This window comes from Muntiacus reevesi, chromosome 7 (assembly GCF_963930625.1).
Source record: "Muntiacus reevesi chromosome 7, mMunRee1.1, whole genome shotgun sequence".
NCBI lineage: Eukaryota > Metazoa > Chordata > Mammalia > Artiodactyla > Cervidae > Muntiacus > Muntiacus reevesi.
The window spans coordinates 45,766,398-45,794,112 of record NC_089255.1 but is presented as its reverse complement, the minus strand read 5'-3'; the positions used below and the strand labels follow the sequence as shown (position 1 = coordinate 45,794,112).

Sequence of the window (27,715 nt, the reverse complement as noted above, 5' to 3'; positions counted from 1 at the left end):
TTTACTCTCCCAACCCCAGATTTTTCACCAAGTCTTCTCTTAAAATTCTCTTATAGTTTTTTTATTCGAAAGACATCTTTTCCAAACTCATGAGAAAGAGCACAATTCCTGGCCATGTGAAAAGGGTATAGGACACCAAAAAGGGAATTTAACATTTCATGAATGTCTACTGTGTTCCAGGCATTGTGCAAGATACTTCTTGTGTGTGATTCCATTTGATGTTTATCCCACTCCTAAGGAGTAAACATTATTCCTGTTTTACAGATAAGAAAACAGGTTCTGAGGGGGGTTAGTAATATACCCATTGTCACAAACCAGGAGCAGGTGAAGCCAGGTTTGAACCACAGGTTTGACAAAGCCAAAGCCCATGCTTTGTCTACTGAAATTGTCCATAGTCATCAGTAATGGTGTTTTGCTCCTGAATCTCTGAGCATTTCTAAATCTCAACATGACCCCTGTAAAGCATGGGTAAGAGATGCAGAAAAGAATATTGGAAGAAGGAAATTTCAAGATTAGGGAGGAAGAAGATGGTGTAAGTCAGATGTAAATCCATGGGGGAGGATGGTAGGGAGTGCTCGTCTATTTCATAGTTTTGTTCTTGAATGAATTTGGGAAGAAATCAGCTGAGGATGTCCTTTAAATTGGATTAGGGTTATATTTTTTAGGATATTTTTTAACACCATTAAAAAAAAAAGCAAAAAGCAAATTTAAAACCCCTTAAAGCTAGGTTTAAAAGAAGGAAAATCCGGAGGACTTCTCCCAGGAGAGCTTGCAATCAGAACCCTGGAAATGAGTTGTCCTTTTAGGAGCAGCCCTCCTCTTGGGGATTTTTCCCTCCAAGATCCCACCTGAGTCACACATGTCTTCTGGCCCCATATTTGCTTTGTCACAAGCACCAGATGACCTGTGGCCTTGGGCTTTCATGTTCACTGAGAGCATTCTTTCACTTTGGGTAATTTTCATGTGTATAGATTTGTTTTAGGTACAAACAAAAGGACAACTAAGAACTTCATCTCCCTTATGATCTTAGGGAAGTATGTCAGGAAGACCTTAGGAAAATCCCTGTTCCCCAACTTTTCATTTCTCACATGAGGAAAACTGAAAGTCTTAGGTGTTTCCCCTAAGTTTCTGAAGTCACTCAGGGACAGAGTTGCAACTTCAAACCAGGGGGTCCAGTTCTGCATCCACCAGCAAGAGTGGGCTTCCTGTCCCAATGGCTGCTATCTTCCTTACATGTCTGACGTGTTCTTCACACACAGATTCTTCAGAAACCAACCCCAGAACTCAAGCACCAGCTGGCTGCTTTCTCCAAGCGCGTGGCTGGTGCCGTGACTGAGCTCATCCAGGCAGCAGAGGCCATGAAAGGTAGGCTGGATTCTCACATGTCATCCTGTGGGGTAACCTGGACAGCCAACTGAGCAGAGAGGATGTGCAGCCAACACAGGCCTTTTCTTGACAAATACAGCCAGAGGAATAGAGTGAGCAACTTTTTAAAGGCAAATGGGAATAGAGTTAGACTTAAAAAGTAATATCCTCCTGAAACAAGTCTTTTCTCCAGTTACGTATTAAGTGCTTCAACATAAATGGCGTAATCCATCTAAATTGTTCACTTCTCTTTTAAGGGTCTTGCCATCCATTTTCTTCTGTATTTTTCTTTGAATATTTATTTTTATTTAAATAATACACTTCATGTTTAGAAATGATTCTATCTGAATACATTGTTTACACACCCCTTCATGGTTACATGGAAGCAATCAGCTCACCCGGGAAGGGTTTTCTGACCAATCTCCCTTTGTTTGCATTGAGGGGAGTGGTTGTTCTCTTCTGGGAACTCATGATGATGAGTTCCCAGAAGAGAATGACAAATCTCTGTGCTCAGCATGATCTCATTTCTCCTGTGGATGCTGACTTGCATTCATGAGCTTTAAGTTACAAATCAGAGTAAAACTCAAGCTAGCCTTGGTCTATAAGATCTTGATTTTTGCAGCTCTCATTGATGGCTGCTTTTGTGGTAGGGTTGTCTGTACAACTGGTTTGGAAAACGAGGGTCAGACAGGTGGCCACTGCACCCAGTTGGTCTCTGCAAGAGCCTGGGGAGAACATCCCTTAGGAGAGTGCAGCTGGTCAGCTTATGGAGCATGCCTGCATGCAAATCCCGTTATTGTTTGCAATTATGTCACTGCTCTGAGGTCCGCAGCTACCAAGAATGACCCTCTTTGGACTGATTTTAGGAACAGAGTGGGTGGATCCCGAAGACCCAACCGTCATTGCAGAAACAGAATTACTGGGGGCTGCAGCATCCATTGAGGCTGCTGCTAAGAAGTTAGAGCAACTGAAGCCAAGAGCAAAACCGAAAGTGAGTGTCCACGTGTGGCTGCTTATCTGATGTCAGTAGGTCTTCCAGTAGATGGCTGTGAGTGGAGCCAGCTGGGCTGCAGGGAGTTCATGTCCTTACCTGTGCTTGGGTTGCTGCTACTGCTGCTAAGTCGCGTCAGTCGTGTCCGACTCTGTGCGACCCCATAGACGGCAGCCCACCAGGCTCCCCCATCCCTAGGATTCTCCAGGCAAGAACACTGGAGTGGGTTGCCATTTCCTTCTCCAATGCATGAAAGTGAAAAGTGAAAGTGAAGTTGCTCAGTCGTGGCTGACTCTTAGCGACCCCATGGACTGCAGCCTACCAGGCTCCTCCGTCCATGGGATTTTCCAGGCAAGAGTACTGGAGTGGGCTGCCATTGCCTTCTCCGGTGCTTGGCCTAGTAACCTGCAAACCTGTTCTACCTGCCTAGCACCTTTTTACAGGGTATGGAAAAAACCCAAGTGTGGATCTTTCAGGTTGACCAGCCCAAGAAATACCTTTGGGTAGCCAGAGGAAGAATCCAGGTGTTTCTTGAAACAAAATCATGATTTTTGTTTCACTTTTATATGAAGCAGGTATTGGATGTTTTCTATAGAATGCCCCAGTAATTGAATGTGAGACTGTCACCCTGTAATTTTCTGATTTCTATAATGCTTTTTACCAAAAGTAGCAATGCTGGGTCTCTCCTTTTCTTAAAAATCAGTAGAGAGCAATGTGAACCTCAAAAGTGAACCCAGTAACAGACTTTTTTCAGTACATGCTGGAGACTATGGTTAACTGGCATGTTTTCTCTATCTATGGTTGTCATCTAGATAAATGTTGAGAACTTAAGATCATAAATATGTGTTAAGAGAAAGCCATTTAAAAGAAGGAGATACTTTAAGGTAGTGCAGTAGAGAGGACAATTAATGCGTAAAAAGATGGTGCACTGGTGCTGTCTGAGGGACAAAGCCCAACCCTGTAAAGAAACCATAATCCCATATCCCACATGGCTATCTTCACCAGGAGGATGGTGGAACCAAAGGGACCCATCTTTCCAGTCAAGCAAGTCCCTGCTGATAACCTTACCTCCCTTCCAAGGACCCACATACGTTAGAAAGTAAAATCTGGCTCTTCTCAAAAAAAAAGTTGGATCTCCAGTTTAGATATGCCTGAAAGTGTACCTTTAAAAAAAAAAAAAAAAAAAGGGTGGAGTTTGAGCACTAAAATACACCAAAGTGCTCAAAAGCAGTTCTTGGGCTCATGATGTGTGTAAAATAGACATGGGCATATAGTCAATCTGTTAAGTTTGCAAACATTCTTAAAACCTTGGAATTCTTAGAGCCAGTCTCCTAATTGTCACTCTAAATTTGGTAAAAGCCTTTTTTAGAATTTCTCATCTGAACTCAAAAGTTCAGAGTTTTGGCTTCTAGTTTTCGAGTTTGTCAAGGTCCTCTTTACTGGCCTTAACCTGAGGGTCTTAGGTGATATGAGATTTTAACCAAGTGTTTCTCAGCAAACTTCAGAGTTAAGTGTAGGGGTAAGGGCAACTCCATCTTCTAGACTTGACTTTATTTCTGCTTTATAAAATAAGTTCAGCGTGAATGGAAAACTTATTTCAGCTAAGAAGCAGGCAGCCATTAACTGAGATTTTGAGGCTTAAACTTAATTCATTTTCCTTTTCCTTCTCTGATTTACCACATACTTTCCTGTCCTCTGGGGAAACTTCTGTCTGCTAGTGCTGCAGCCACATCAGTTGCTCTTTCTCCTGGAGAATTAGCCTGGTGTTAATTTACACCAACACTTCCCAAACTCTAATAGCTGCTGTCTCAATCCCTGTCCTGGTGTCCTTTTGCAGGATCTTCCCGAGCTCTGCCTGCTCTCAGTTCTGCTTTCCCTCTGTCCAGCTCTTGATTTATCTCATGATTCTTGATCTGAAAAACAAGGTCATTAGAGTTCCTACCCCATAGGGTTATTGATATAACATATTAGATAATTTAGAAATTGTGCCCGACATGTCGTAAGACTTAGTAACATCACTATCACCAAAAATACACTTCTGGAACTTTTATCTACTACCTCCTAGGAAATGTCTGAAACAAAAGTTATTCCATGGATCCATGAGCTTATGGCCTTAGCAAAAAAAAAAAACAAAAAAAAAACCTCACATTGATTGAGTACCAAGCACATGCTAGTCAGTCTTCTAGGTATTTTACGTAGATTAACTCACCTGGTCCTTACAAGTGCACGAGGTAGCATCATTAGCACCCCTGCTCTAGGGATGCAGAATCAGAGGCAAATTACTTGCCAGAGTCAGGTGACCTTGACTGAGCATTGCGGGGGTTCCAGGTGGTAGTTTAGCCCATACCAGTCCTCTTGGCCTACCTAGTGCCAGAAACTCTGGTGCAGTCCCATGGGGGATGTTTTTGGTTTACCCATACCCTTTGAGCCGTCAATCCCACCTCTGGGAATCTGTCCTGAGGAGGAAATCCAGAGAGGATAAAAGTTTTGTGTGCATGAGAGAGTTGCTCCTTTCCTCCTATTCAAAGCAGCAAGAATTTGGAGGTGACCCTGAGTGTCTCCTTGAAGGACGAGTATGTAGCTGTTCAGAATAATGGTTGATCAGTCTGTGTAGCATGAAGAAGATGCTCCTCACATAATATTAAGTGAAAAGAAAACAGGACGTGGAGTCGTATACTCAGTATGATCACAACTCTGTTAAAAGACACACTTATGAATGAAGGAGACAGGTGGGGAATGTGCAAGAATGATAGTGGGACTGGGGTGGTGGGAGGATCTGTGTCTTAAAATTTCATAAGACAATGTTTTAAAAATAATAGCACTTAAAAAGTTAGTGATGACGGCCGAACTGGGCCAGTGTGCATTCCTCCACTGCCTCAGGATCACCCAGCCTTTCTGTTTTCAGGGTTTATAAGGAAAGCCAGGGTCACAGTTGACATAAGTGTTGATTTGAGTCCCTTCCTTGGGGGTACCTACTCTAGGTCACTCCCATCTGCATATGAGGGAGTATTGGGCCCTTCCTGAGTCTTTAAAATGATTAGAAATCTCACTCCAGCCAGTGACAAAGGCTCCCACCACATGGATTGTGTTATCTATAAAACCATTCTGAAGAACCCATCACCCTAAGCCAGATTCTGTGCCTGTCTGGTAATGCCATCTGCTCTGTGGTTAATGCCTGCATGAAATAAAATATCTTCTTGACTTCAAGAAGGAATTTCTCCCCAGTTTAAAAAAAAAGATCCCAATCTGACATCATAATCAATCAGTCTTTTGAGACCAACCAGTTCTTCCCTTCCAAAGTGGAAGTCAATCAATAATCAATCATAAATCCTCAGGGTTCTGTAAGTAGGCCGTTGCTGCTATACCTCTGTCCCTGATAACTCGACCTAAAACCCCAGGCACCCAAGATTGGGTGAATGTGCTTTGCCTCTGTACCTGGGAAGCAGCTCCACTGCTTTGAGGGAGTTTGGGGGATGGACAATGTTTTCGTCTCCATTGTTTGGCCCACCACATTCTCAGGTTGCCTGTTTTTAAAAATAGGATGGTCCAGGGTTTGTAAAGATGATTCCTGGTATATTCCCAGCTTGGGCCCTTAAAAATGTAAGCATCTCTTTTTACTGGGAATCCAGACACAAGTAACAAATTGGCATCTTTGGATCCAGCGTTTGCTTGGGAAGATGGTATAAAGGCAAAATGAGAATGTCGGTGAGCCCAGGTGCATGTGCCTAGGATACCGCTGATGGCGCCGTTTTCATACCTGCAGACACACCTGTGCTCCACAGACAGGTGACGGAGGTGCCACAGTGGCGCCCTCCCCACCCCCCACCCCTCCCGTGGCTGCAGCTTGCAATGCTCTGCCCCATTCTCAGCTCAGTCAGACCTGGATGCCTTTCTGCAGGCCTCTGTGTGATATGTTTGATATATTAGGTTGTTATTTAATCCAACTATATATCAAACATATTCCTACAGTGTCTTGCCCTGTCTCCGGGGGTTCCTAATATAGCTTATAAGGCAACAGGAAAGAATATGTTAGAATCACAAGTAGATTACTCACTACATCTCTTTGTTATATTCCATTTCTTCTTGTAGCATTTAAAACCTGTATCTGTACTGCTAGATTATTTTGTTTATTATAGAAACAAATCATAATTAATGATGTTTCATAAGAGCTTAGATACTCTGTACAGCTTAGCTTTGTGCAATGATGAATCCTTAAAGGCTGTGCTCAATGTGGGGGAATAAAGCCCATGTTTGTGATACAGGGTCAGGATTATAACCTCCAGACACATCTAGATTTACATTTCATTTTAGTTCAGTTTTACCCTGATCGTCAATTTAGAAATTAGTAATTTTCACAAACAAGCTTTCAGCAAAAAATTCAAGCACAAATCAACTCTCTGTAACGTTCCTTTCCACCCACAGTAACAAAATGTATAAACCAAATCAGCCAAACCAAATGTATGGATGGTGAGTCACTGGGCTTTATATAAACCTTGGGGACTAAATATATCTAATAAAGATAACGCAGTGTGGATTATACTCTGTCTGTTGAGTTTCCTGTTGTAGGTTAACTTGTCAGTAGTGGTTGATAATATTTAGAATATGCCGACAATCAGAAAGTGATTCCATAGCCTAATTGGGTGCAACAGGAAGTTCGGAATTGTGAAACATTTTTTTCCTGGCACGTAACAGCCTAACTCGGTTGGCTCTGACCTCCTCCCCCTAGAAGAGCCTGTGAAGGATATGTGAGTTCATTCTGATCTCTTTCAACAAAAACCTTAAAACTCTGCTTTCTAAAAGGGGAAGTATTGTGCTAATGGCTCTGATTTTTGGAGCAAAGAGGAAGTGCTCTTGTAAAGGGCACTCCTGAATATGCAGACACTACTCTATGAAGATAGTGAGCCAGAGGTGTGTACAGGCAGGATAGGAAAGCCTCTCCCGGTGGGACTAAGAGCCAGCCCATCGCTGCTGGCAGGGACTGCCTAGTGACAGGTCACAGCAGCAGAGAGGTGGTGACACAGGGGAGGGCAATACAGTGTTGGAGCCCCGGCTTGCAGAGTTAGGAAGTGGCGCCCATCCCTGGGGTCCTCCTCACTGAGAAGAGAGCAGTGGCTATGTGCCAGCAGGAGCTCCTTCAGCCAGTTTCCACGATGCTGCCATAGTCAATGCTACCTTCATGCAGCTAGACGGCGTTGTTTTGAGTTTTAAGTCTAGTTAAAGTTGTTTGGCCAAAATGACAGATAGTCATGGAAAAGCAACAGCAAGCTGTTCTGAATAATGAAAAGCTCAGTTTAAAAGGACTTGAAGTTTGAAGCCCATACATTAGAATCGATGTATCTTTTTAGGGTACATTTTGCTGTTGACCAGCAGGCTCTACTGATTAGTTGGGCAAGTGGGAAAAGGCAAACAGATGTTCAGGGAGGAGAAGGATACAGCATTTTCTCTGTGACCAAGCAGTGGGCATTGAGCTCATGTACCGCTAACTGCTTCCAGGCCAGGAGACGTGAGGAGGGCGGAAGAGTAAAGGTGAGTGGGGCCCCTAGTCAGCACGTATTCCCACATGACTCCCCACCAAGTAGAGCAGTGGGTCTCTCAGACCCTCCTCAGACACACACAGGATTCATGTCACATGACTTTACAGTGTAACAATTCTACCTAACTTAATCTTTGGAAAAATTCTGTCATCTGTTCTTCATCTATGCTTCCTAGATAGACACTCGAGTGCCTATATGTATTTTTTAAGAATTTGACACATCTTTAAGAATTTTTCTGTCAAATAGAAATAGCAATTAGTAGATTCTGATAAAGGATAGATGGATAGATATCTGTAGCATAAATCTGGAATGACATACAGGAAAAAAAGAACAGAAATAGCAGTTAAAAGATTATTCCAGTGGTATTTAAAGAAAGAGTGGTGGCTGCTGTGGGAAAACTGCTCCCAAGATACTAATCGGACAAGCTTGGACTTTGTCCATCAGATGCTGCAGAAACACGCAGTTATTCCACATCTGGATGCGGAGGCTGGTCCCTCCCCAGGTGGCTGGCATAACCATTTGGCAGTACTTTCTCTCTGGCACCTGCTTTGTCGGTTGACTGTTTCCCTGGAGTTTCCCCTGGGACCAGATCAACCTGGGGAGACCAGGCCAGCTGACCAGCTCTGGTCTCTTGGCAGTTCCTGTGGTTTTGAGAAGTTTCCCTTTTATTAGGACTAGTAAGCGTGGTAGTCCTAAAGACAACCCACCTGGGGTCCTCCAGAAGAGAAGCTGACCGGGCTCACATACTATTCAGGTCTTTGGGTACAGGTAGGGTCTCCCCTCCAGCACCTCTCAACTCAAAAGCAGAAGCAAAGTGCTGGTGGCCAAACTCACTACCCAAAGGGAGGAATTGGGACTGCCTGTTCCACTCAGGTTTCCACCTGGCAGGAAAATGCTTCACTCATGTTATGGAAGTTCTTTTTGTTTGCCTTTCTTTTTTCCTGGAGGGCATTTAAATTATATGCAGATGTTTACACTTTAAAAAATTATACCCAAATATTTTTTTTAAATTTCTGATGTGATTTATGATCTTGTTTTTAATTGTAAGTGTCTACAAGGCCTTCAAGAGGCTTTTTAGTTCCTCTTCACTTTCTGCCATAAGGGTGGTGTCATCTGCATATCTGAGGTTATTGATATTTTTCCCAGCAATCTTGATTTTAGCTTGTGCTTCTTCCAGCCCAGCGTTTCTCATGATGTACTCTGCATATAAGTTAAATAGACAGGGTGACAATATACAGCCTTGACGTACTTCTTTTCCTATTTGGAACCAGTCTGTTGTTCCATGTCCAGTTCTAACTGTTGCTTCCTGACCTGCATATAGGTTTCTCAAGAGGCAGGTCAGGTGTTCTGGTATTCCCATCTCTTTCAGAATTTTCCACAGTTTATTGTGATCCACACAGTCAAAGGCTTTGGCCTAGTCAATAAAGCTGAGTGCTGAAGAATTGATGCTTTTGAACTGTGGTGTTGGAGAAGACTCTTGAGAGTCCCTTGGACTGCAAGGAGATCCAACCAGTCCATCCTAAAGGAGATCAGTCCTGGGTGTTCATTGGAAGGACTGATGCTGAAGCTGAAACTCCAGTACTTTGGCCACCTCATGCGAAGAGTTGACTCATTGGAAAAGACCCTGATGCTGGGAGGGATTGGGGGAGGAGGAGAAGGGGACAACAGAGGATGAGATGGTTGGATGGCATCACCAACTCGATGGACATGAGTTTGAGTAGACTCTGGGAGTTGGTGATGGACAGGGAGGCCTGGCGTGCTGCGATTCATGGGGTCACAAAGAGTCGGACATGACTGAGCGACTGAACTGAACTGACAAGGCCTTCAGTAACACAAAACAGCATGATTCCTAACTGGAAAGATAGTGCAGTGAGTTGTAGTCTGGTTTTAGTGGCCAGCTGTGAGAGAAATGACTATGATGCTTATCAGCACTCAGCAAGGTGATCCCTCAGAGGAGGTTTTCAGGGAGGGAGGCAGAAATGAGGCTAGGGATCCTTAGACCATCTACTATGGTTGTCTTCAGCTCCTTCACTGTCAAGTCCATCAGGGGAAGGGACGCGATGTTGCAGGGATGTAATTCACAAAGAAAAGGGCAAAAAAGAGGACCACAGATGGAAACGTTCTTCCTCTGCCAGGTACATGCCCAGGGACCTGTCTAGGAAGATGGGCTTGGTGGAGGTTAGTAAAGCTCCTTTAGGAAGGAGGCCAGAAGAGCAGAAAGAAGAAAAAATGGAGTCTGTGCTAATTTTAGTCCATGTATTCTTTGGAAAGATTTCACAAACAGAAAAGGAAATGTTTGTTTGATATCTGGAGAAGGGCATCAAATTCCCCAGTCACATGGCCAGACAGGGCAGAGCAGGGACTGAAATCCAGTTGTCCATTTCCTGGTTGGGTGTCAAAGGAGAAGCTAGAAGCAGTGCCAACGCTTGACACTTCATTTATCTTTGATTTGTCTTCTTCATTTGTGTTGTAGGTTGTATTCAGTAATAGCAGCTAGTACCTTTATTAGAATTATGGGTTAAGAATAGGGTGCAGGCAGAGAAACAGACTAGTTTAACTCACAGTCTGAAAAACTTGTTAAAAACTACAAAAAGTATATGTATTAATAGAAAAATGAAGTTAATTGTGAGTTATTGAGCATTTACTATGTGCTTTGTGTATATTAATAATTTATATATAACAGCCTTATTGGATAGGTAGGCTGGAAAGTAGGTTAGGAAAATGAGTGAACAAAGATTATGTTCTCAGAATGTTACTGTGTCCAAGCTCTTACTGCTTCCCACACAACATGACAGTAAATTAAGAGATGAGGCACTGGGGCAGGGAATAGCAACTTTATTCAGAAAGCCAGCCGACAAAGAAGACGGTGGTCTAGTGTCCCAAATAGCCATCTTCCCCGAGTTAGGAGTTAGGCTTCCTTAATACTAAAAGGGGAGAGTGTGTGGTTGGTTGGTACAAACTTCTTGGTTCTGGAATCCTCTGTTCTTGCAGCTGTCCATGTAGGTTTGGTCACAACATTCCTATAAACTCAAACATGACACATGTTATTGTCTGTTCTGCAACTTTTTGTCTCTAAATGAATGGAAAAGTGTTATACCTTTAGAGGCCAGAGCCTTGAGAGTGGGCTAGTCTATATATTTCAGGTTCTAGGCAACATTCTTAACTCGTAGCAAACACAATAGAATACAGAGGTTAAAGCTTAAAAACAAAAACATATGGCAAAAACCACTACAATATTGTAAAGTAATTAGCCTCCAACTAATAAAAATAAATGAAAAAAATTAAAAACAAAATAAAAACAAAAACAGATCCAATATGGAGTCAGATTTGCCCCTAGAACAAGAATTCCTGAAAGGTTGAAAGACAGAAATAAGGAAAGGCCTCCCTTTCCTGCCCTCTTTTTCCCCCTTTTCCCTCTTCTCCGTCGGCTCAAGAGTCTCAAATGCTCTCTCATGCACGGGAAGCAGGTAGTGAGGGAGTCAGCCTAAAGTGTGGCCTTTCCCCAGAGGGATCTCACCAGGCATCTAACTTTTTAAAAAAGGAGTTCTGGAGATCACCTCACAGGAAAAATGTCAGCAAAAGAGTACTTAGACTTTTCTCAAAGCTACTGAGAAGTCAAAGCTAGAGTCTGCCCGGCAGTCCAGAAAAGACAGTTGCTGAGTACTACAGGTGACCTGGCCAATAGTCTTTTTGAGTAGAGACCAGGGAAAGAGTATTGTACAGAGGATGAGAAGGTGGATTCAGATCTCAGAGGCTGCAGCTGACACCTTCTTTAAGCACAGATTCTTAGCTTAACATCTGTTACACTGTTTTGTTAAGAGGGCCTCTTAGTAACACGCTGCTGTGTTTTGCATCTGTATGTGCGTGAATCAGTGTCACAGACCAAGTGCCAGTTGAGGGATACAGGTAGGGCATACAGCTAACAACCCACAGTGTTCCACGGGGCAGAAGCCAGTGCTTTGATGTGTATGTCCAGTTATCCCCAGGGATCAGGAATGGAAAGTTACTGATCGGGGCACTTACTCCATGCCTCTCCCCTTTGCTTACCATGTAAATTGTCCTCTGGCTGAACTCTAGTACTCAGAAACTCATCTTAAATGGATACATTCTCTCAACAAACCTTTTCTGCGTGGGTTTCTCTGCCTCAAGCTATGCTCCAGAGACATAAGTTGGATGAAACAACAGTCCGTACCCTGGAGATCACTGCCTGGTGGGGTTAAGCTAACTGGTGTCCTGAGTCCAGGCCTGCATTTACCCCAGGGTAGCCTATACCACCTGCATCTTGCACCAGATCCTCAATGATTTGAGCAAGGAAGGGCTGTCCGTTTACCGGCCCATTGAGTGAAAGCATTTCTTCATATTCAGGTGTCCTGGTCTGCAAATTACTTCCCAGGGACCCCTAGCAGCATCTCCAAGTTACTGTTCTTCTCGATCTCCCAGCTACAGTGAGTTTTATTCCATTAACAGTCCGGCGTTGGAATTGTGATTCTTTTATTTAGGGAAGGCCTTCAAAGACCACGCCAGTTCCACTTGTTTCCTTTTTTGCAATGTGGTTAAGCATATGCCCTTCTTTTTCTTGCTGCCCTCACAGCCCTCTCCCAGATGCCATCCTGTGTGTTGGTGGGAGGAGATAAGCCAACAGGAACTCAGACTGCAGTACCATGGCTTTTCATGAACTCTTCTTGACTTGGAGAAATCCCATTTTCTCATAGGCTAGAAGTTGTATGGTGTGAGGAAACGTCAAGCATCAAGGCATCATTTCAGCAGGAGAGATAAAGTGGGCATTTAGTCTTGATGGTAAATCTGGCCCACAGAAAGATACCGATCCAGCAGGTAGAAAGCGGATATCATCATGGAGCTGTGCCCAACTGCAGCACTTAAATGTTTACCCTCCGTCACAGTGAGCTTTATTAAGCCTTTTCTTTGGAAACTCTCATACTTTTTAATTAGAGCAAATGTCTCCCAGAGATAAGGCTTCCTGCCATGTCTTTTTTAAAATCTAGAGATCTTATAGAAAGGAAAAGACATTCATCAAAGGGCATTACAACACTTTCCATGGAAAGAAAATTATGTGGGTGTAAGAAATATTTCCAAGTTGAGTATGTATTTGAAGCATGTGGGTTTTTTTCAGATTTTTTTGGAGTATAGTTGATTTGCAGTGTTGCATTGGTTTCTGGTCTACAGCAAAGTGACTTGGTTTTATATGTATACATACATATGTATACACACAAACACGTATATATTCATTCTTTTTCAGATTCTTTTCTCATATAGGTTATCACAGAATATTTTGAGTGGAGTTCCTTGTGCTATAGAGTAGGTCCTTGATGGTTATCTGTATATATATATAGTCGTGTGCATATGGCATATGTTAATCCATGTGTCTTATGAAAACAAAACAGAATACTTCAAGGGTAGCAAAAGATATGGGAGAGGTCTTTTAAATTGATTCTAGTGAGATAATCTTTTAGATCTATCCATGCTTAGAGTTGACACTTAGTTTTAAGGAAATTCCATTTTTGCGCATGTTAAAATTTGGGAAATCAGAAACCTCCTGTGAAGTAGACTCAATCTTAGAACCCATAGCATAGCTGAGACCACCTGTGAAAAGGGCCTGGGAGATGTTAGGAGCCACCAATGAGTCTCCATCTCCTCATCTGCAAAATGAGTAGGAGCTCCATTTGGACTCAGAAACTCTGTGGTTTTCCCAGTGCTTATATCTTTTATAAGCTTAACTTTTCTTAACTTTTGCAGAATGAATTTCCAGAAAAGTTCTTAATTCAAGGTCACTGAATATCCGATCAGAGCCCAATACCATTTCTTCGTGGCTTGTGTATTGGGTTGGCCAAAAAGTTCAGTTGAGTTTTTTCATAAAGATGTTACAGAAAACCCAAATGAACTTGTTGGTCAACTCAATATAACAGTACCTTTTATGCCAGAGTGTCTTACGATGGGTTGTTTCATGTTTCAATAAACAAATTTTATATTCCACCATTACCATAGGCTTCCCTACCACAGGAATCCAAAATTAATCTTTTGGAACTGAACCCATTTCTATCTTGAATGCTCCTGGAGCAAGACTTTGTCAGAATAGGAGAGAATATACTGCTTCTGTCTCAGGACTTTTCAAGCGCTGCCGACCATCTTCAAATCCACAGGACGCTCGTGGAAATATTTTTCTGATAATGAGCTATTAAAACAGAAATGAGAATGGCCACATCTTGAATTATGAGAGATACCATAAAGAATAGGGAACTGGAAAAGCATTGTATCTGTGTATCCATCCCGTTTGGTGGTTCACGTGGGACCGTCTGTGAGCCGACTTGGAGCCTCTGACCTGAAGTCTCCCCCCAACTGATGCCCTAAGAGGTGGCCTTGTCTGGAAAAAACCTATCATGATGGAGGCAGAGAAGCTTATATTTAGATCATGTCTAGATTCTTCATGCCTCCACATGACCTCAGGCCAGTACCCCACCTCCCTCAGCCTGAGTATTCCAATCTAAATATAAGGATAAAGACAACTTCGATGTAAGACCTTTTGCTTTTTTGGTGAGAATTAAACAAGTTAATGTGCCTGGAAGTGCCTGACAAAATACCTGCACATACTAGGCACTCTCAAAAACGTATTGCTGTTGTACAACGTTGGTAACGCACTTAGGGCCACTGAATGGTGTACTTAAAGTTGATTTGAAGAGTAAATTTTGTGTTGCGTGTATTTTACCAACACACTCACAGAAAACTATTGGTATACTTGACCATCATCTCTTAATGCCTGAAAGGTACCAGCCGCATCTTTAATGTACTGTGATCAAAGAAGCCCTTATCCATATCCACACTGGCTTAGAGCCGCAGAGCAATGCTGCTGGAGGGGACCTTGCAGGTCATCTAGGCTGGCCACCCTTATGGTGATGCTCTATCCCACTGAGCCTGGGACTAGGGTCTTTACACTTGCCCAACTTCCCAAAAGCTTCTCTGCAACAACCCAGGCATTTTGGCCGCAGGAGACCTGGTGATGGTGAATTTCAAGCAGAGCCCTGATGACCTGATAGCCCCAGTGCAGTCAGAGCCTGTGTTCTTCCCCAGGAGGAGCCATGCCTCAGGTTTCCAAGGGGCCAGCCCTACCTCGATGTCCCATCGCCTGATTTCTTTTCTACCACGTGTGATCTCTGGTTGGCATGAGACTCTCTGCTCAACCACTGAAATGCAAATACTGTTTTACCTCTGTTTGCACCCAAGAGAAATAAGGTTTTTCAACAGCTAATGGCCATCTCCCCTTTTTCAACCCGTTTTTCAAGCTTTACACTGTGAGAGAGTGTGCTAACACTTAGTCTTTGAATTTTGATTATTGAGTATTTTGAGTTATTGATGTTGATGAAACCATTTGTATATATTTTTATTTCCCAGTGAATTTATGTCTTTTTAAAGACTCTGGTCTGGAAAAATCATCTGTCTTAGAATGTCCTGATTTTAAATTTGTACAGAATCTCAATGCTGGTAATTTTTATCTTTTAGAGAAGGGGTGGGGGGACGCAGCAGATGGAGAGGCCTCTAGTCAACTTAAGCCTTTCTACCCTGGGTGTGATTTGTCCATAAAAAGCCATGTGCAGTTGAAGAGCCAGGTAACCGAGAAGTAAGTCATTTGGCAGAAAGTGGCCTTTGGGGTATGAATTGTGTGTAATGCTGTTTTCTTTTGGTTATAGCAAGCGGACGAAACCCTGGATTTTGAAGAACAGATCTTGGAAGCTGCTAAATCCATTGCTGCTGCCACGAGTGCCCTCGTCAAATCGGCCTCAGCAGCCCAAAGGGAGCTGGTGGCCCAAGGAAAGGTTTGTATACCTTGCTGACCACGTGGGCAGAGTCGGGCTGCTGGAGCCTCCGAGGACCAAGGGAAAGGCAGCTCTGCGTGTGTTCTGAGCAGGGAAGCCCTGTCGCCCCGTCCCTCCCTGAGTTACCCCACTCTGCCCATCACACTGCACACTCTGCTTCAGCTTAACAGACAGAATGAAGGATTTGGCTTCCAGGCCTCTCATCTGCTTCTTGTTAAGGAGAGCTCCCACCCCAGGCAGCCATCAGGGCCTGAACATTCATTTATTTTCCCACTGTCCATTAGTCTATTTAAAGATGTAAACTGTCATATGTTCCCAGTGGATGGCTATATAAGCACCGAAGTCAGGGGCTTTGTAATACCTTGTTCAGTTCCAGTGACTCTATTCATTTTCTTAGGACTGTTGAGCTGAATGCCATCCAGCTCTGCAGTTAGCATTTTCCTGAGTCCTTTAGTCAAAAAACTGGTCTGTTTTTAAAGCTGAGATTTCTTCAACCTGTTTTATCTCCAGTCACCCATTCCATCTGCATTAGCGTGAAAGTCTAGTTCTTTTTCAGTGATCCAGAGGATTAATAGTACATTAGACTAATCCTGCATGTGGGAAGGCCTTTCAATTGAAAATATTCCATGTGTCCTATTATGCCCATATGGCATGGAACCACTCCATCCAAATTACATCTTGCAGAAAAGGCTTTCAATCATAGAAGCACTACGGAGATCCTGACAGGTTGGGGAAATTTGGTCACCATACCTGTCAGTCACTTCTGTTTGATATTAAAAGACCTTTACTGTCAGTTTACAGATGACAGATGTGATTGTGTCTTGAACTTGCAATAGAGATGGCTAGGCTCAACTAGTGGCCTTCCATTTTCCTCCATGAAGTCTCTTGTAAGCTTGTTTTTGTTGTTTAGTCGCTAAGTCGTGTCCTACTGTTTCACAGCTCCATGGACTGTAACCCGCCAGTCTCCTCTGTCTATGGAAGTATTTCAGCAAGAATACTGGAGTGGGTTGCCATTTCCTTCTCCAGGGGATCTTCCCGACCCAGGGATTGAACCGTTTCTCCTGCGTTGGCAGACATATTCTTTACCACTGAGCCACCAGGGAAGCTTAGCCATGTCCTAATCCAACCTACGTACACTGGCTCCTCTTTCCAAACCATTGTGTTCCAATTTGATGTATGTACATCTCCCCAGTCAGCATAAATCTGTCCCTTTTACCACTCTCACTTATCCCCTATTGATGGAGCAGAGTGCCATCCTTACTCACCTAGGACTTGTTAACTGGCTGATATGTAAAGACCAAATATGGATCATTGAGAAGAACATCCTACCTAGAAAGTTCAGTTCATCTGCATCTTGATGAAGACTCATCTGCATGCTGGACAGAGGGCTAGATACTAAAGAATTGAACTCGAGTATGGCCAAGGCTTTGTCCTCCAAGGAACTTATATGTTCAAGCATTTAGAAAGTTGGTAACAGAGGTTCTCAGAGTTGGACATGACTTGGCGACTGAACAACATCAACAGCAGTGGTTCACCTGGATTAAGGGAACTGTATGCAGAACCCTGGGGTCTCATCTGACCTTAAACAAGCTGTGATGTGATGCCTGTAATTGTTGAGAGATCCCCAGTTTCATATTCAAATTTAGCTACTCATCTCTTACCTCTCCACACACCTCCCACCAGTAAAGGTATTTGTTCCCATAGCTCCTTCTACATCTGGTCAGAAAACGTTTTATTTGTTGCCATAATTTCTAAATAGAAACAGAGATCATCCTACTTCCAGCTTTTTACTTCTCTCCTCACCCCTGACAAAATGGTCTGTATTTCCTTAAGACAAGCATCTGTGCTCAACTGTACAGAGATGTACTCCTTTTTTAACATCATCTGCCAGAAAGTCACAGTGTGACTCCCAGAGTCAGGAACCAGGAGAGATTTCAGCTTCCCTCACCTCTTGAATGAAGAGGCCTCCATGGCTCCCATGTTAGAAATGGGGAAGGGTCAGCAGAGGAAACAGACATGTCAAGATAGCCCCATCCATCATTCCTAAGCCATTTTCCCAGAAATGTGGTACCTGATGGTTAAATGGAGGCCGTTAAGAGGGTTTCCAGTCACCTTCTTGCGGCCCAGGTGGAAACCGGCCAGGACCTGCAGTCTTGGAGCTGCTGGGGTCCCGCGTGGGAAAAGATGCTGTTGGCAGGGGTCCCCGGGAGATGTGCGTGTCTGATGAGCTGCTTTTCTGTCCAGTTCCAGGCCATGAGTAGGGCATGAGGGGTGCAGTCACCCCGCACCTTCCCACTCTCCTTACCCCTTCTATGCTCCTCTCTAGGTGGGTTCCATTCCTGCCAATGCTGCGGACGACGGACAGTGGTCACAGGGCCTGATTTCTGCCGTGAGTCACTCTCTCCTTCCCCATTGGCTTTTTGGATCCCCAGGGAGGTTTGGGCCGGGGGTCACTTCTCTGTTGACTGTCGCCAGGCCCGGATGGTGGCAGCCGCGACCAGCAGTCTCTGCGAGGCAGCCAACGCCTCAGTGCAGGGACACGCCAGCGAGGAGAAGCTCATCTCATCTGCCAAGCAGGTAGCTGCATCCACGGCTCAGCTGCTTGTGGCCTGCAAGGTGAAGGCTGATCAGGATTCGGAGGCCATGAGGCGGCTACAGGTAATGGTCACTGATGCTGGTGGGAAAATACTCCTGTTGGAGCAGGTAAGTGTCACCAGAGGGTAAGCAGTCTAACTTTCTTGGCATGACCCACTGGACCTTCCATCAGCCAGTTCCGTCCCACGTTTCTCATTTCCTGCCATGCGAAGCATGCATCCAATACCTGCCGCCCTGCCAAACTGACGTTCTCCACGTGTACCTTCTGGTCTCATGTCTTGGGGCCCCCCTCCCACCAGACCAATCTTGGTGAAGTTCTACTCATCCTTCATGACTCATCTCCAAAGCCACCTCTTCTGGGAAACCCTCATTGACTCCTAGGCTTTGGGGAGTCGGTCCCTTTTCTGCCCTGCCAGAGCCTCTGACCAGACCAACCTTATGGTCCTGTCACCCTGTACCACCAGATTTATCTGTATGTCTGCCTTTGATGAGACTGAGCTTCTTGGGTGCAGGTCCCAGATCTTTATCTTTGCATCTCTCACCCCTAAGATGGTACCTGTTTCAGTGGAGGCCCTCTTTTAGTGTTTGCTAAAGAAAGGAGTCCAAGGACCGAAGAATTTATATGAGATGCTGCTAAGATTTCCCAGAGCTCAAAGAACACACTTAAGAGGGTGACGCATGAATCCTCCTAGTGGATCTAAGTTTTCCTGATTGTTTTCATTATAGAAGTATTTTAAACACAGTAAAGGAAATGTGGGAAAGAAAAAGATAGCCTCAGCATCTTCATGTGTCCAAGGTTATTTTTTTTCTCATCCTATTTTTATCTTATACAAAATGCTTTTGTCTAGTTGTCATCCTAAGAAGAGACATTCTGCCTTTTTTCACTTCACATTTTATTACACTTTTTTTTTTCCCTTGAAGAAAAGTCTTCGTAATGGCCCTGTGCAATGCTAACTGGTTCATTCTTCATGAGTCTCATTTTTAATGATTGCATGACATTCTATCAACTGATTATGCCAAAATTTCTCTTTACATTAGACATATTTGTGTCATTTTCTAGATGTTCGCTATTATAAATGTTGTAATGCACATTGTTTGTGTTGCTAAAAATGTTTATGTAAGATCATAAATGGCAGAAATATGTGAATAATTCCAGTGAAACTCCAGACTTTTGTTGTTATTTCCTAAGTTGTAAAGTGCATTGCGGTCGTTTGGTCCTCCTGTGTCAGTCAATCTCTTTCACCTTCCTTCATTTTTCTCCTGGCATAAACCCAGGGGGACGTGGGGAGCTGCATGTTTGTGAATGTGTGATTGATGGACTTTGGGGACACTTCTTTGGAAAATGTTCTGAGTTAAGAGATACCTGGGTTCAAGACCTCTACAGATACCTAGGTTCAAGACCTTAATGCCTCTACAATGCATTAAGTGCATGATCTTACACAAATCATTTCAAACCTTTCAGGCCTCAGTTGCCTCTTTTGTAAAATGAGGATAGAGATGCTGGCACTGGCTCTTTCAAGAATCAAGAAATGTGAAAGTGCTTTTTTGTAAGTCCTAAGGATTCACAGAGGGGCAGCTGAGCATCAGTCTTATGTCATCATTTCTGACTTAACTGTATGCTGCAGTGTAGTCCCTTACCATGACCCAGAGGTTCTCTGGGGCTACACAGACCTCTGTTCAAATCCCAGCTCTATAATTTATCAGCTGCAGGGTCTTAGATTACTCAACTTCCCTTTCTACATAGAAAAGTGCACTAATAATTTCTGACCTTATAAAGCTATTTTGAGAATAGGCACACATATGGTGACTGCTTGTCTAGTGCTAATGGACCTCCCCTTCCCTTGCACAAGCCCTCATGCTTCCCTTTGGCCACTTTTTTTTTTTTTAAACCATTGGCTACTTTAGACCACCAACCAGAAGAGCCAGTTAACTTTTTGTTTTCATATTTATTTATTTATTTGATCATACTGGGTCTTGGTTGCAGCATGTGGGGGGAATCTAGTTGTCTGACCACGAATCAAACCTGGGCCCCCTATTTTGGGAGTGTGGAGTCTTAACCATTGGACCACCAGGGAAGTCCCCAGTTAACTTTGAGAAAATTTCAACACTGATGGCTTACTCTCAAGTGCAAGTTCCTGACTCTAAGGGGACTGGGCAAGGACTGTGGGCGATTTAACAAAACCTTGACCACAATGAAAAGGAAATTCCAAACCTCAGGTGGCAGAGATCAAGTGCCCTGGTCCACCCTTGCTGAAGTTCTAGGCTGCATGAGGAGCATCCCTTCTGTAACTGTCTCTACCACCTGCCCCTTTCTTGAGCCTGAAGCCCAAGGCCAGCTGTGACTCTAAAACCACTTCTGTAAAGGCCCTAATTACTGCAGGTCTCCATTCCTTCTGTGGGTGCAGGGTGGGGGGTAGGTTTTGCTCCCTTTATTCCCTCAGAAAGCATTAGGTGAGCTCAAGCCCTGGGTAACCACTGCTCCCAGTGCTGGGGGTGCAAAGATTCAAGTCACAGCCCCTGCCTTCAAGTTACTCACTGTCCAGGGGCGAGAAAGGCAACCACAAGTGTGATAAGGGCTGCAAAGAAGCCAGCACAGAGCATTCCAGGGGCACTTGGGAGGGTGTGGGTAAGGCCAAGGTGGACAGAAAAAGTGATCTCTGAGCCAAGTCCTCAGGTATGCCTTAGCTGGATGGGGCAGGAGGAGGTGAATTTCTCACTCAGGAGACAGCTCGTGAGCAAGCTTCTGTTAACCTACGTATCATAGTGCTATAATCGTGTTCACATAACTGTAATTCCCATAAGAATTGCATGTTCCTTGGGAGCCAGGAAGTGTGTCTCAACCTGATGAATGAGCTAAGGTTAGGTAGGTGCCAATGCTGGTAGAATCAATGGATGGATGGATAAATAGTTGGGTGGATGGGTAGACAGGCAGACAGATACTACCTAGAGAGAAACTGTGTTATATATAATTGGATGGTAAATAGATTCCTAGTCTCATGAACTGTGCCTCCATGTCTGTTCTTGCTGAATCCAAATGACTGTTTTTAATGATATCATGTGTGTCTTGTCCCCTCTCCAGGCAGCAGGAAATGCTGTGAAAAGAGCCTCAGACAACCTTGTTCGTGCAGCTCAGAAGGCAGCATTTGGCAAAGCTGATGATGACGACGTTGTAGTGAAAACAAAGTTTGTAGGGGGCATTGCTCAGGTTTGTGATTAAACCCAGACAGTGTTTACTCCCAAGATGAGCACTGAGTTATAACAGAGACACAAAATAACAGTGGCTTAAACAAGATGGGAGTTTATTTGTCCCTGGTAAGACAGTCTTGGGTGTAAGCAGTCTAGGAATGGTATGGCGGCTTCTTTGTGTCTGAGATCCAGGTTCCATCTGCCTTATCACTCCACCATCCATGAGATGTTCCCTTGGCCACTTGGTCTGAGATGGCTTGATAACCGCCTCAGGTTTCCAGCCAGCAGGAAGATGAAAAGTTAGGGCAGGCATGACTCTGAAGTTGTCTGCATCACTTAATTCACATGCCATTGGCCAGCACTTGGTCTCATGGCCAACCTAGTTGCAAAGGATGCAAGGAAACGCAGTGTTCTTTTCTGAGTAGCAGTGTGCCTACTTAAAAATCAGGGATTCTCTTATAGAAAAGGGAAAGAAGAGAGTTGGAGGACAGCAATATTATCTTCAAATGTTGCATTTGGAGCTGCTACTCCAGATCTTTGACCTTAGAGAAGGAATGAACGATGACCCTCTCCCAGAAGTTTTACAAGAGTGGATGGGAATCTGACTTATGCGGGCCTGCATTCTTATGCATGGGACTGGGGAAGAAAGGTCAGGAAGTTGGGCTTGCAGTTTGGGTGTGTTCATATAAATCCTTCATGCAAGATGCGTTTTCCACCTGGAGCACTGAGGCTCCATGGCTGAACTTACTCATTCCCACACCTTCCTTCTCTCTTCCTGAACCATTTCCTGTATTTGGAAATACATTGGATACATTTTTGGAGAAGGAAATGGCAACCCACTCCAGTGTTCTTGCCTGGAGAATCCTGTGGACAGCGGAGCCTGGTGGGCTGCTGTCAATAGGGTCGCACAGAGTCGGACACGACCAAAGCGACTTAGATGCATGCATGCATTGGAGAAGGAAATGGCAATCCACTCCAGTGTTCTTGCCTGGAGAATCCCAGGGACAGAGGAGCCTGGTGGGCTGCCGTCTTTGGGGTCACATAGAGTCGGACACGACTGAAGTGACTTAGCAGCAACAGCAGCAGGATACATTTTTACCAGAATCTCTTTCTCGATAGAGTAGTTCCATGAGAAATTCCATGAAGAAGGTTCTGTGCTCCAGCAGTTCTAGGAATGGCTGACCTCTGTTCTCCTTCCTCAGATATCACAATGTTCGTTAGTCTAGCAAGGCTCTGAAAAGACCTTTGCGTTTCAGAAATCTATGTGGCTTTCTAGAGCACAAGTTTACCCTTTCCTCTTGAAACCTATGAACTGATATTCCTCAGATCACACCTTAGAGGCTCAAAATAAATATCTGAAAGCCGTTTAGTAGTTTAAGGACTCTAGCTTTGGCTTTGAGAATACCTGAGATGGGTCCTACTCCACGAGCTGAGGCCCTTCGGGAAAGTGGACCCACATCTCTTGAGCTTCACATTTCTCTTTGGAACAATGAGACATTCAGTAGTCCGCACTTTACAGTGTCACCATGGAGGTGATGGGACACTCCATGTAAAGTGCTTACCCCAGAGCCGGGTACATCGTAGGGATGCAGGCCCTATTGGTTATTAAATCAGTGACCAGAAATCGGCTTATTGTCTTGGATCATTAGTCTTAAAACCTGAACCGTGGCCCAGAGGTGGGTCTCCAGAGCTAAGAACACACAGTCTTGGGGCAGTGCTGTGTCCCGCGGTAGCAGAAGCTGTGGGAGCTCTTGAGGCAAGCATGGAGGGGAGGGCAGTTTGCTAGAAACTTTCACACCCCTCCAGCTTGTTGCTTTTTCCTCTAGATCATCGCCGCCCAGGAGGAAATGCTGAAGAAGGAACGAGAACTGGAAGAAGCAAGGAAAAAACTGGCCCAGATCCGCCAACAGCAGTATAAATTCCTACCCACCGAGCTGAGGGAGGACGAAGGATAAGGCCAGAGCTAGGGTTGCGCGCCCCAGGGGATGGCCGGGCGTGAACTGGACGGACAGCGGTCCTGGGAGGCTGGGCACTGCGCGGGGAACTACCCGCCTCCCCCTGGGGCGAGCCCAGAGCCCTGAGCGCTCCGGCTCCCTCTGCTGTGCTGTCAGGCACCGGCTGCATGATCGTGATGTCGCACGGTACAGTGAGTCCCACCCACAGCTCCTCCACCGCCTCCCCCACCTCACCGTATCTCAGGAGAGAGGGGCGCGGGATCACGGATGTTACCAAAAAGAAGTCAGTATTACGTCGTCCTCAGACACTTGTGCTTCTGTCGGTCCTTCTCTAGGCCTGCTGCTGGGCCTGCTGTGAAATCTTAACAGGAAAAAACGAAAACGGCTCGGGGGAAATCACTAATGCCATAGATACTCAAAGATCTTCTTCTCCCTCTCAGGCGAAGGTGGACATTGGAGTTGGACACAGTTCATAAAAGCCAGGAACATAAACCAGTGTGGACTCCAGGAGGGCAACTCAGGCCTTCCTGCCTGTCGCTAGCACTGGTTCACCCGGAGGGTGAACAATATCTGCTCCTGTTTGCACGCTTTATTGCCTCCGTGTGTAAGCTCCTTGTACAATCTAGGTCCAACTTGTATTCTGTGGCCCAGAAAATTGAATGATTTTTTTTTTCCTCCATAATCCAAAGGGCATGGGGGACTGTCAGGGCTCGGTGAGCAGGGGCTGTAATAAAATGTGTGGGCTCCTTACTTTGCAGAGGCTGTTTGAGTTCATACAAATTCATCCACATAAACCCAGGTCCTCTACGTGGCAGTCAATACAACAGCCCCCACCTTAGGCATTCAAAGTGAGGATTCAACTCCAGTAAAGCCTTTCCTTGGTGACCCTGTCTTCTGGGCCCCATATCAGGCTCTCTGCTCTCAAAATGGTCAGCATTCAGAATTCTGTTTAAAAATCTGTTACCCGCTCTCTAACCCAAGATGGATGTCTTCTCTATGTCCTAATAGTCCTAAAACCTAGATGCATTCTAATACCACTATGAATTTTTAACAACAGAGTTTTGCTAATTAGCCCATCTTAAAAGTGATGACATACGATATTTTCAGAGTTTGTCTTCTGGATGCCACAGTTCAATAATCTTATATTTCCCACCCCCACCTCCTTTCTCTTTTCAGAGCCCTCTCCTTGGAAGGGTATTTTAAGACTTTTTTGAGCCTTCCCCCAAGACAGTACGTGAAGGATGAATGACTTGTGGGATAGATACTAATGCCAGGTAGCAGGTGTCTTTGAAAAAAATTTCACTGGCGGAAGACAGTGGTGATGGAGGTACATGGCTTTTTAAAGCTGGTAACTGTTGACAGCCGTCATCCTCCACTTCTTCAGTCATGTGGTCTCACATCTCATATTTCATTCACAGGACAGTCTGAATATTCCACCCGGGGAAAAGCTGATGCTTTGGTCCTCAAAAAGTGTCACCCGTAGACCTTGCCCAATGGTCCTGCTGTAACAGACCCTGGCCCATGCCATGGTTGTAAAATGCTATTAAACTTTGGATGGCTCCTCCTGTTTATAAGAGACTTGTAAGTGCTCCACATAGAGTTTTTTTCCGAGAAAATAGGAAGCTACAAGAAATACAGTATAAATGAGAAGCAAGTGGAGAGAGTCTGTAGAGAGCTGGGGCTGAAGGTATCAACTCTAAAGAAGAGGGAGCTGGCGGGGCCCTGCGTCTCATGGGAGAAGCTAACGAACTCGTGGCTCACCCTGCTCAAGAGTGGCCAGCACAAGTCTTCACTGCTGTTCTGGGCACCCTGTCATTTCTTAGCCCGTGGACTGGGGGCTGTCTCCAAGAATCCCTTTGCAGATGGGTACAGCATGTTTTCTGAGACTCTTAAGAATCAGATCCAGAGGCTCAGGGTCTAGATGTGCTAATGGCCTCACATAGCAGGCCTCAGGGGAGCCCCACCATGCCCCACCATCACCCCCTTGTCTTCCAGACTATATGATTGCTCTTCCTCTTCCAGCGGTCCTGGGTCACAGCCTGGCATCCTAGGAGCCAGCCAGTGAGTTCTGTGTCCCTGCCTCAGAGTCGTTTAAAACCTGTTCTGAGTTTGATATCAGAAAACCCTTTGATATCAGAAAGCCAGGTGGAAGGCCTGTCCTTTTTACAACTCCAAAAAACAAGTATGGAACAAAGTTGATTTTGTAGGACCTGTGTGAATATCCTCCATCCGGCGCGTTCTGCGGCTGTGAGCAGTGGGGAAGCTGGTTCCCCACCTGGGGTGATGCTGGTTTTTCATCTGTCCCTCCCCTGTCCACCCTGCACCACATACGTGAGTGGCCTCGTGACTGGCTTGGTCTCTCCCCATTTCATGAAATGGGGGAAAGGCCGTGCTTCAGGCATGATGTCATAGGTGCTCCTGTAGCTGTCCCCGGATGGCAGCAAGGGAGGGAGGGTTCTGGTTTTCCTTCAAAGGGAAATAGGAATTTTTGGGGAGCGGGTGTGAATTTTCATTTCAGAGCATCTAACAAGAGAGTGGTTTCAGATGAGAAATGGTTCCAAGCCTGGAGCATAAAGATGCCTCTCTGTGTGAAGGGGAGTAGGTGTGTAGGTGTGTGCCCCATGAGAGGAACGGACAGGAACCTTGAACTGATCTGAAGGTCCAAAAAAGGAACCTGAACTGGAGGTCAGAACTGCCAGGTGATTGGGGAGTCTGGGCTTTCTTGGTTCTGCCTTTCAAAAAAAGTCTTTGAGTAAGAATGCTCAAGCCAGTTCAGTTGAACAAGCAGCTCTTGTTTAAGTTGCTGGCATCAGGTCAGGTGCAGGCCATGTGATCAGTGCCAGCAGGAACCTTGGGTCGTAGGCACCTTTCAGTCAGGTGTTGTGAGCCCCCCAGGCCACCGGCAGAGCACTCACATGGTTAAGTGATGAACCCTGCGTGCTTTATCCCAGAAAGCCCCTTAGGGCTTCTCATAGGTTCTCCCTGCTTGCGTTCTGGGTGTGTTGTTAGTGAGTTTACAGACAACCAAAGTGTATTCCATATTTCTCAAAATGTTATAACCAAAATTCACCCAGGAGAGTGAACCCTACCACCCACGTGTGCCCAAAGCCACAACCTCACGCGGGAGCGAGGCAGCAGGGTGAGGTGGTGAGCGAGCCTGCTTCTGCCATGGGTGTAAACCCCCAGATCTTCCCCAGTGCTGAGGTTCTGGACACTGGCTGGGCCCCCGGGGATCTGGCTATCTGCTCCCAGCACAGGCTGTCCATATGTTTCAGCACTCAGACCTCTGGAGGAATTGGCCCTCTGCTGACCAAGGTGATGGCCATCGCTCAGAGCCTTGAGGGGAGCCCAAGGAACTGAGGGATATTCACTTCAGGCTCAGAGGCAGTAGAATTCAGAAACCCAGAGGTCCTGAGAGCTTGTCAGCAACTCAAGTCCCACCTCAGCACAGCCTCCTCCAAGTGCTGGCCTCGGGATGGCCTCTGGCAGAGAAGCCATCTTCCCCCACAGAGTCCCCAGCACCATATTTAAATGTCCCTGAGCGTGTGCTCGGTATGTTATGTTCATGGGCATTAGGAACCAGCATGTGACAGAGCGTCTGTGAACCGAAGAAACGCTACAAAGAGCGAGTTCTTCTCTATAAAGAGGTTTGGCTTTGCCTTCCTTAGAGCCCCCTCCCACCACCATAGGCGTCCCTGTGTCAGTCACCTCCTGATTGTCGGCATCTCCTGATTCCAGAAAGCATGCAGCTGGGTCTCCCTTGGCCACGTTCTCTCCAAGCTGAAAAATCTGCAAGGAAGTGGGAAAGCGGAGTTCTTCCCCGGGTCGTAATGTCTTTATTGATCTGGTCACATAAATTATTTTTTTTTTTATTCACCAGAAATAAACTTGTAAAGGACTGAACCCGTGTGAAAGTCTCATGGGAATGGGAGGAACATGGACGAGAGGAAGAGGAGACTGTGTCTTTATCATGTGAGAGAAACTCCCCTTTGAGCACTAACTCTATAGTCACCAGCTTGTGTTAGAGGAGGGGAGACAGAGAGTGAGTGAGTGAGTGTGTGTGTGTGAGAGAGAGAGAGAGACCAAGGCAAAGCCACAGGGAACCACTGAATTCCATACAGCATTGTTGACTCTGGAGGAAATTCAAACAAGAAATAGACCCTAAGTAGAAAGATGCTATTATCTTCCTCTTAAACAAGCAGGGCCCCAGACAAGGAGCTCAGGCCGTGGGACCACACACATCCTCTGATGAGAAGGTTGCAT

The 27,715-nt window shown here is 45.1% G+C and overlaps 1 protein-coding gene across 3 annotated transcripts in view; it reads left to right on the top strand.

Moving 5' to 3' along the window:
- Positions 1–27,349, top strand: part of TLN2 (talin 2) — a 483,978-nt gene extending 456,629 nt beyond the window's left edge. For all 3 annotated transcript variants that reach the window (XM_065940303.1, XM_065940301.1, XM_065940302.1), the window contains exons 53-59: positions 1,260–1,365; positions 2,232–2,356; positions 15,591–15,716; positions 18,043–18,105; positions 18,192–18,374; positions 21,391–21,516; positions 23,324–27,349. In XM_065940303.1, coding sequence (XP_065796375.1) covers positions 1,260–1,365; positions 2,232–2,356; positions 15,591–15,716; positions 18,043–18,105; positions 18,192–18,374; positions 21,391–21,516; positions 23,324–23,452 — 858 coding nt within the window. In that variant the 3' untranslated portion in view covers positions 23,453–27,349. The remainder of the gene's footprint in view (positions 1–1,259; positions 1,366–2,231; positions 2,357–15,590; positions 15,717–18,042; positions 18,106–18,191; positions 18,375–21,390; positions 21,517–23,323) is intronic.
- Positions 27,350–27,715: the final 366 nt, after the last annotated feature.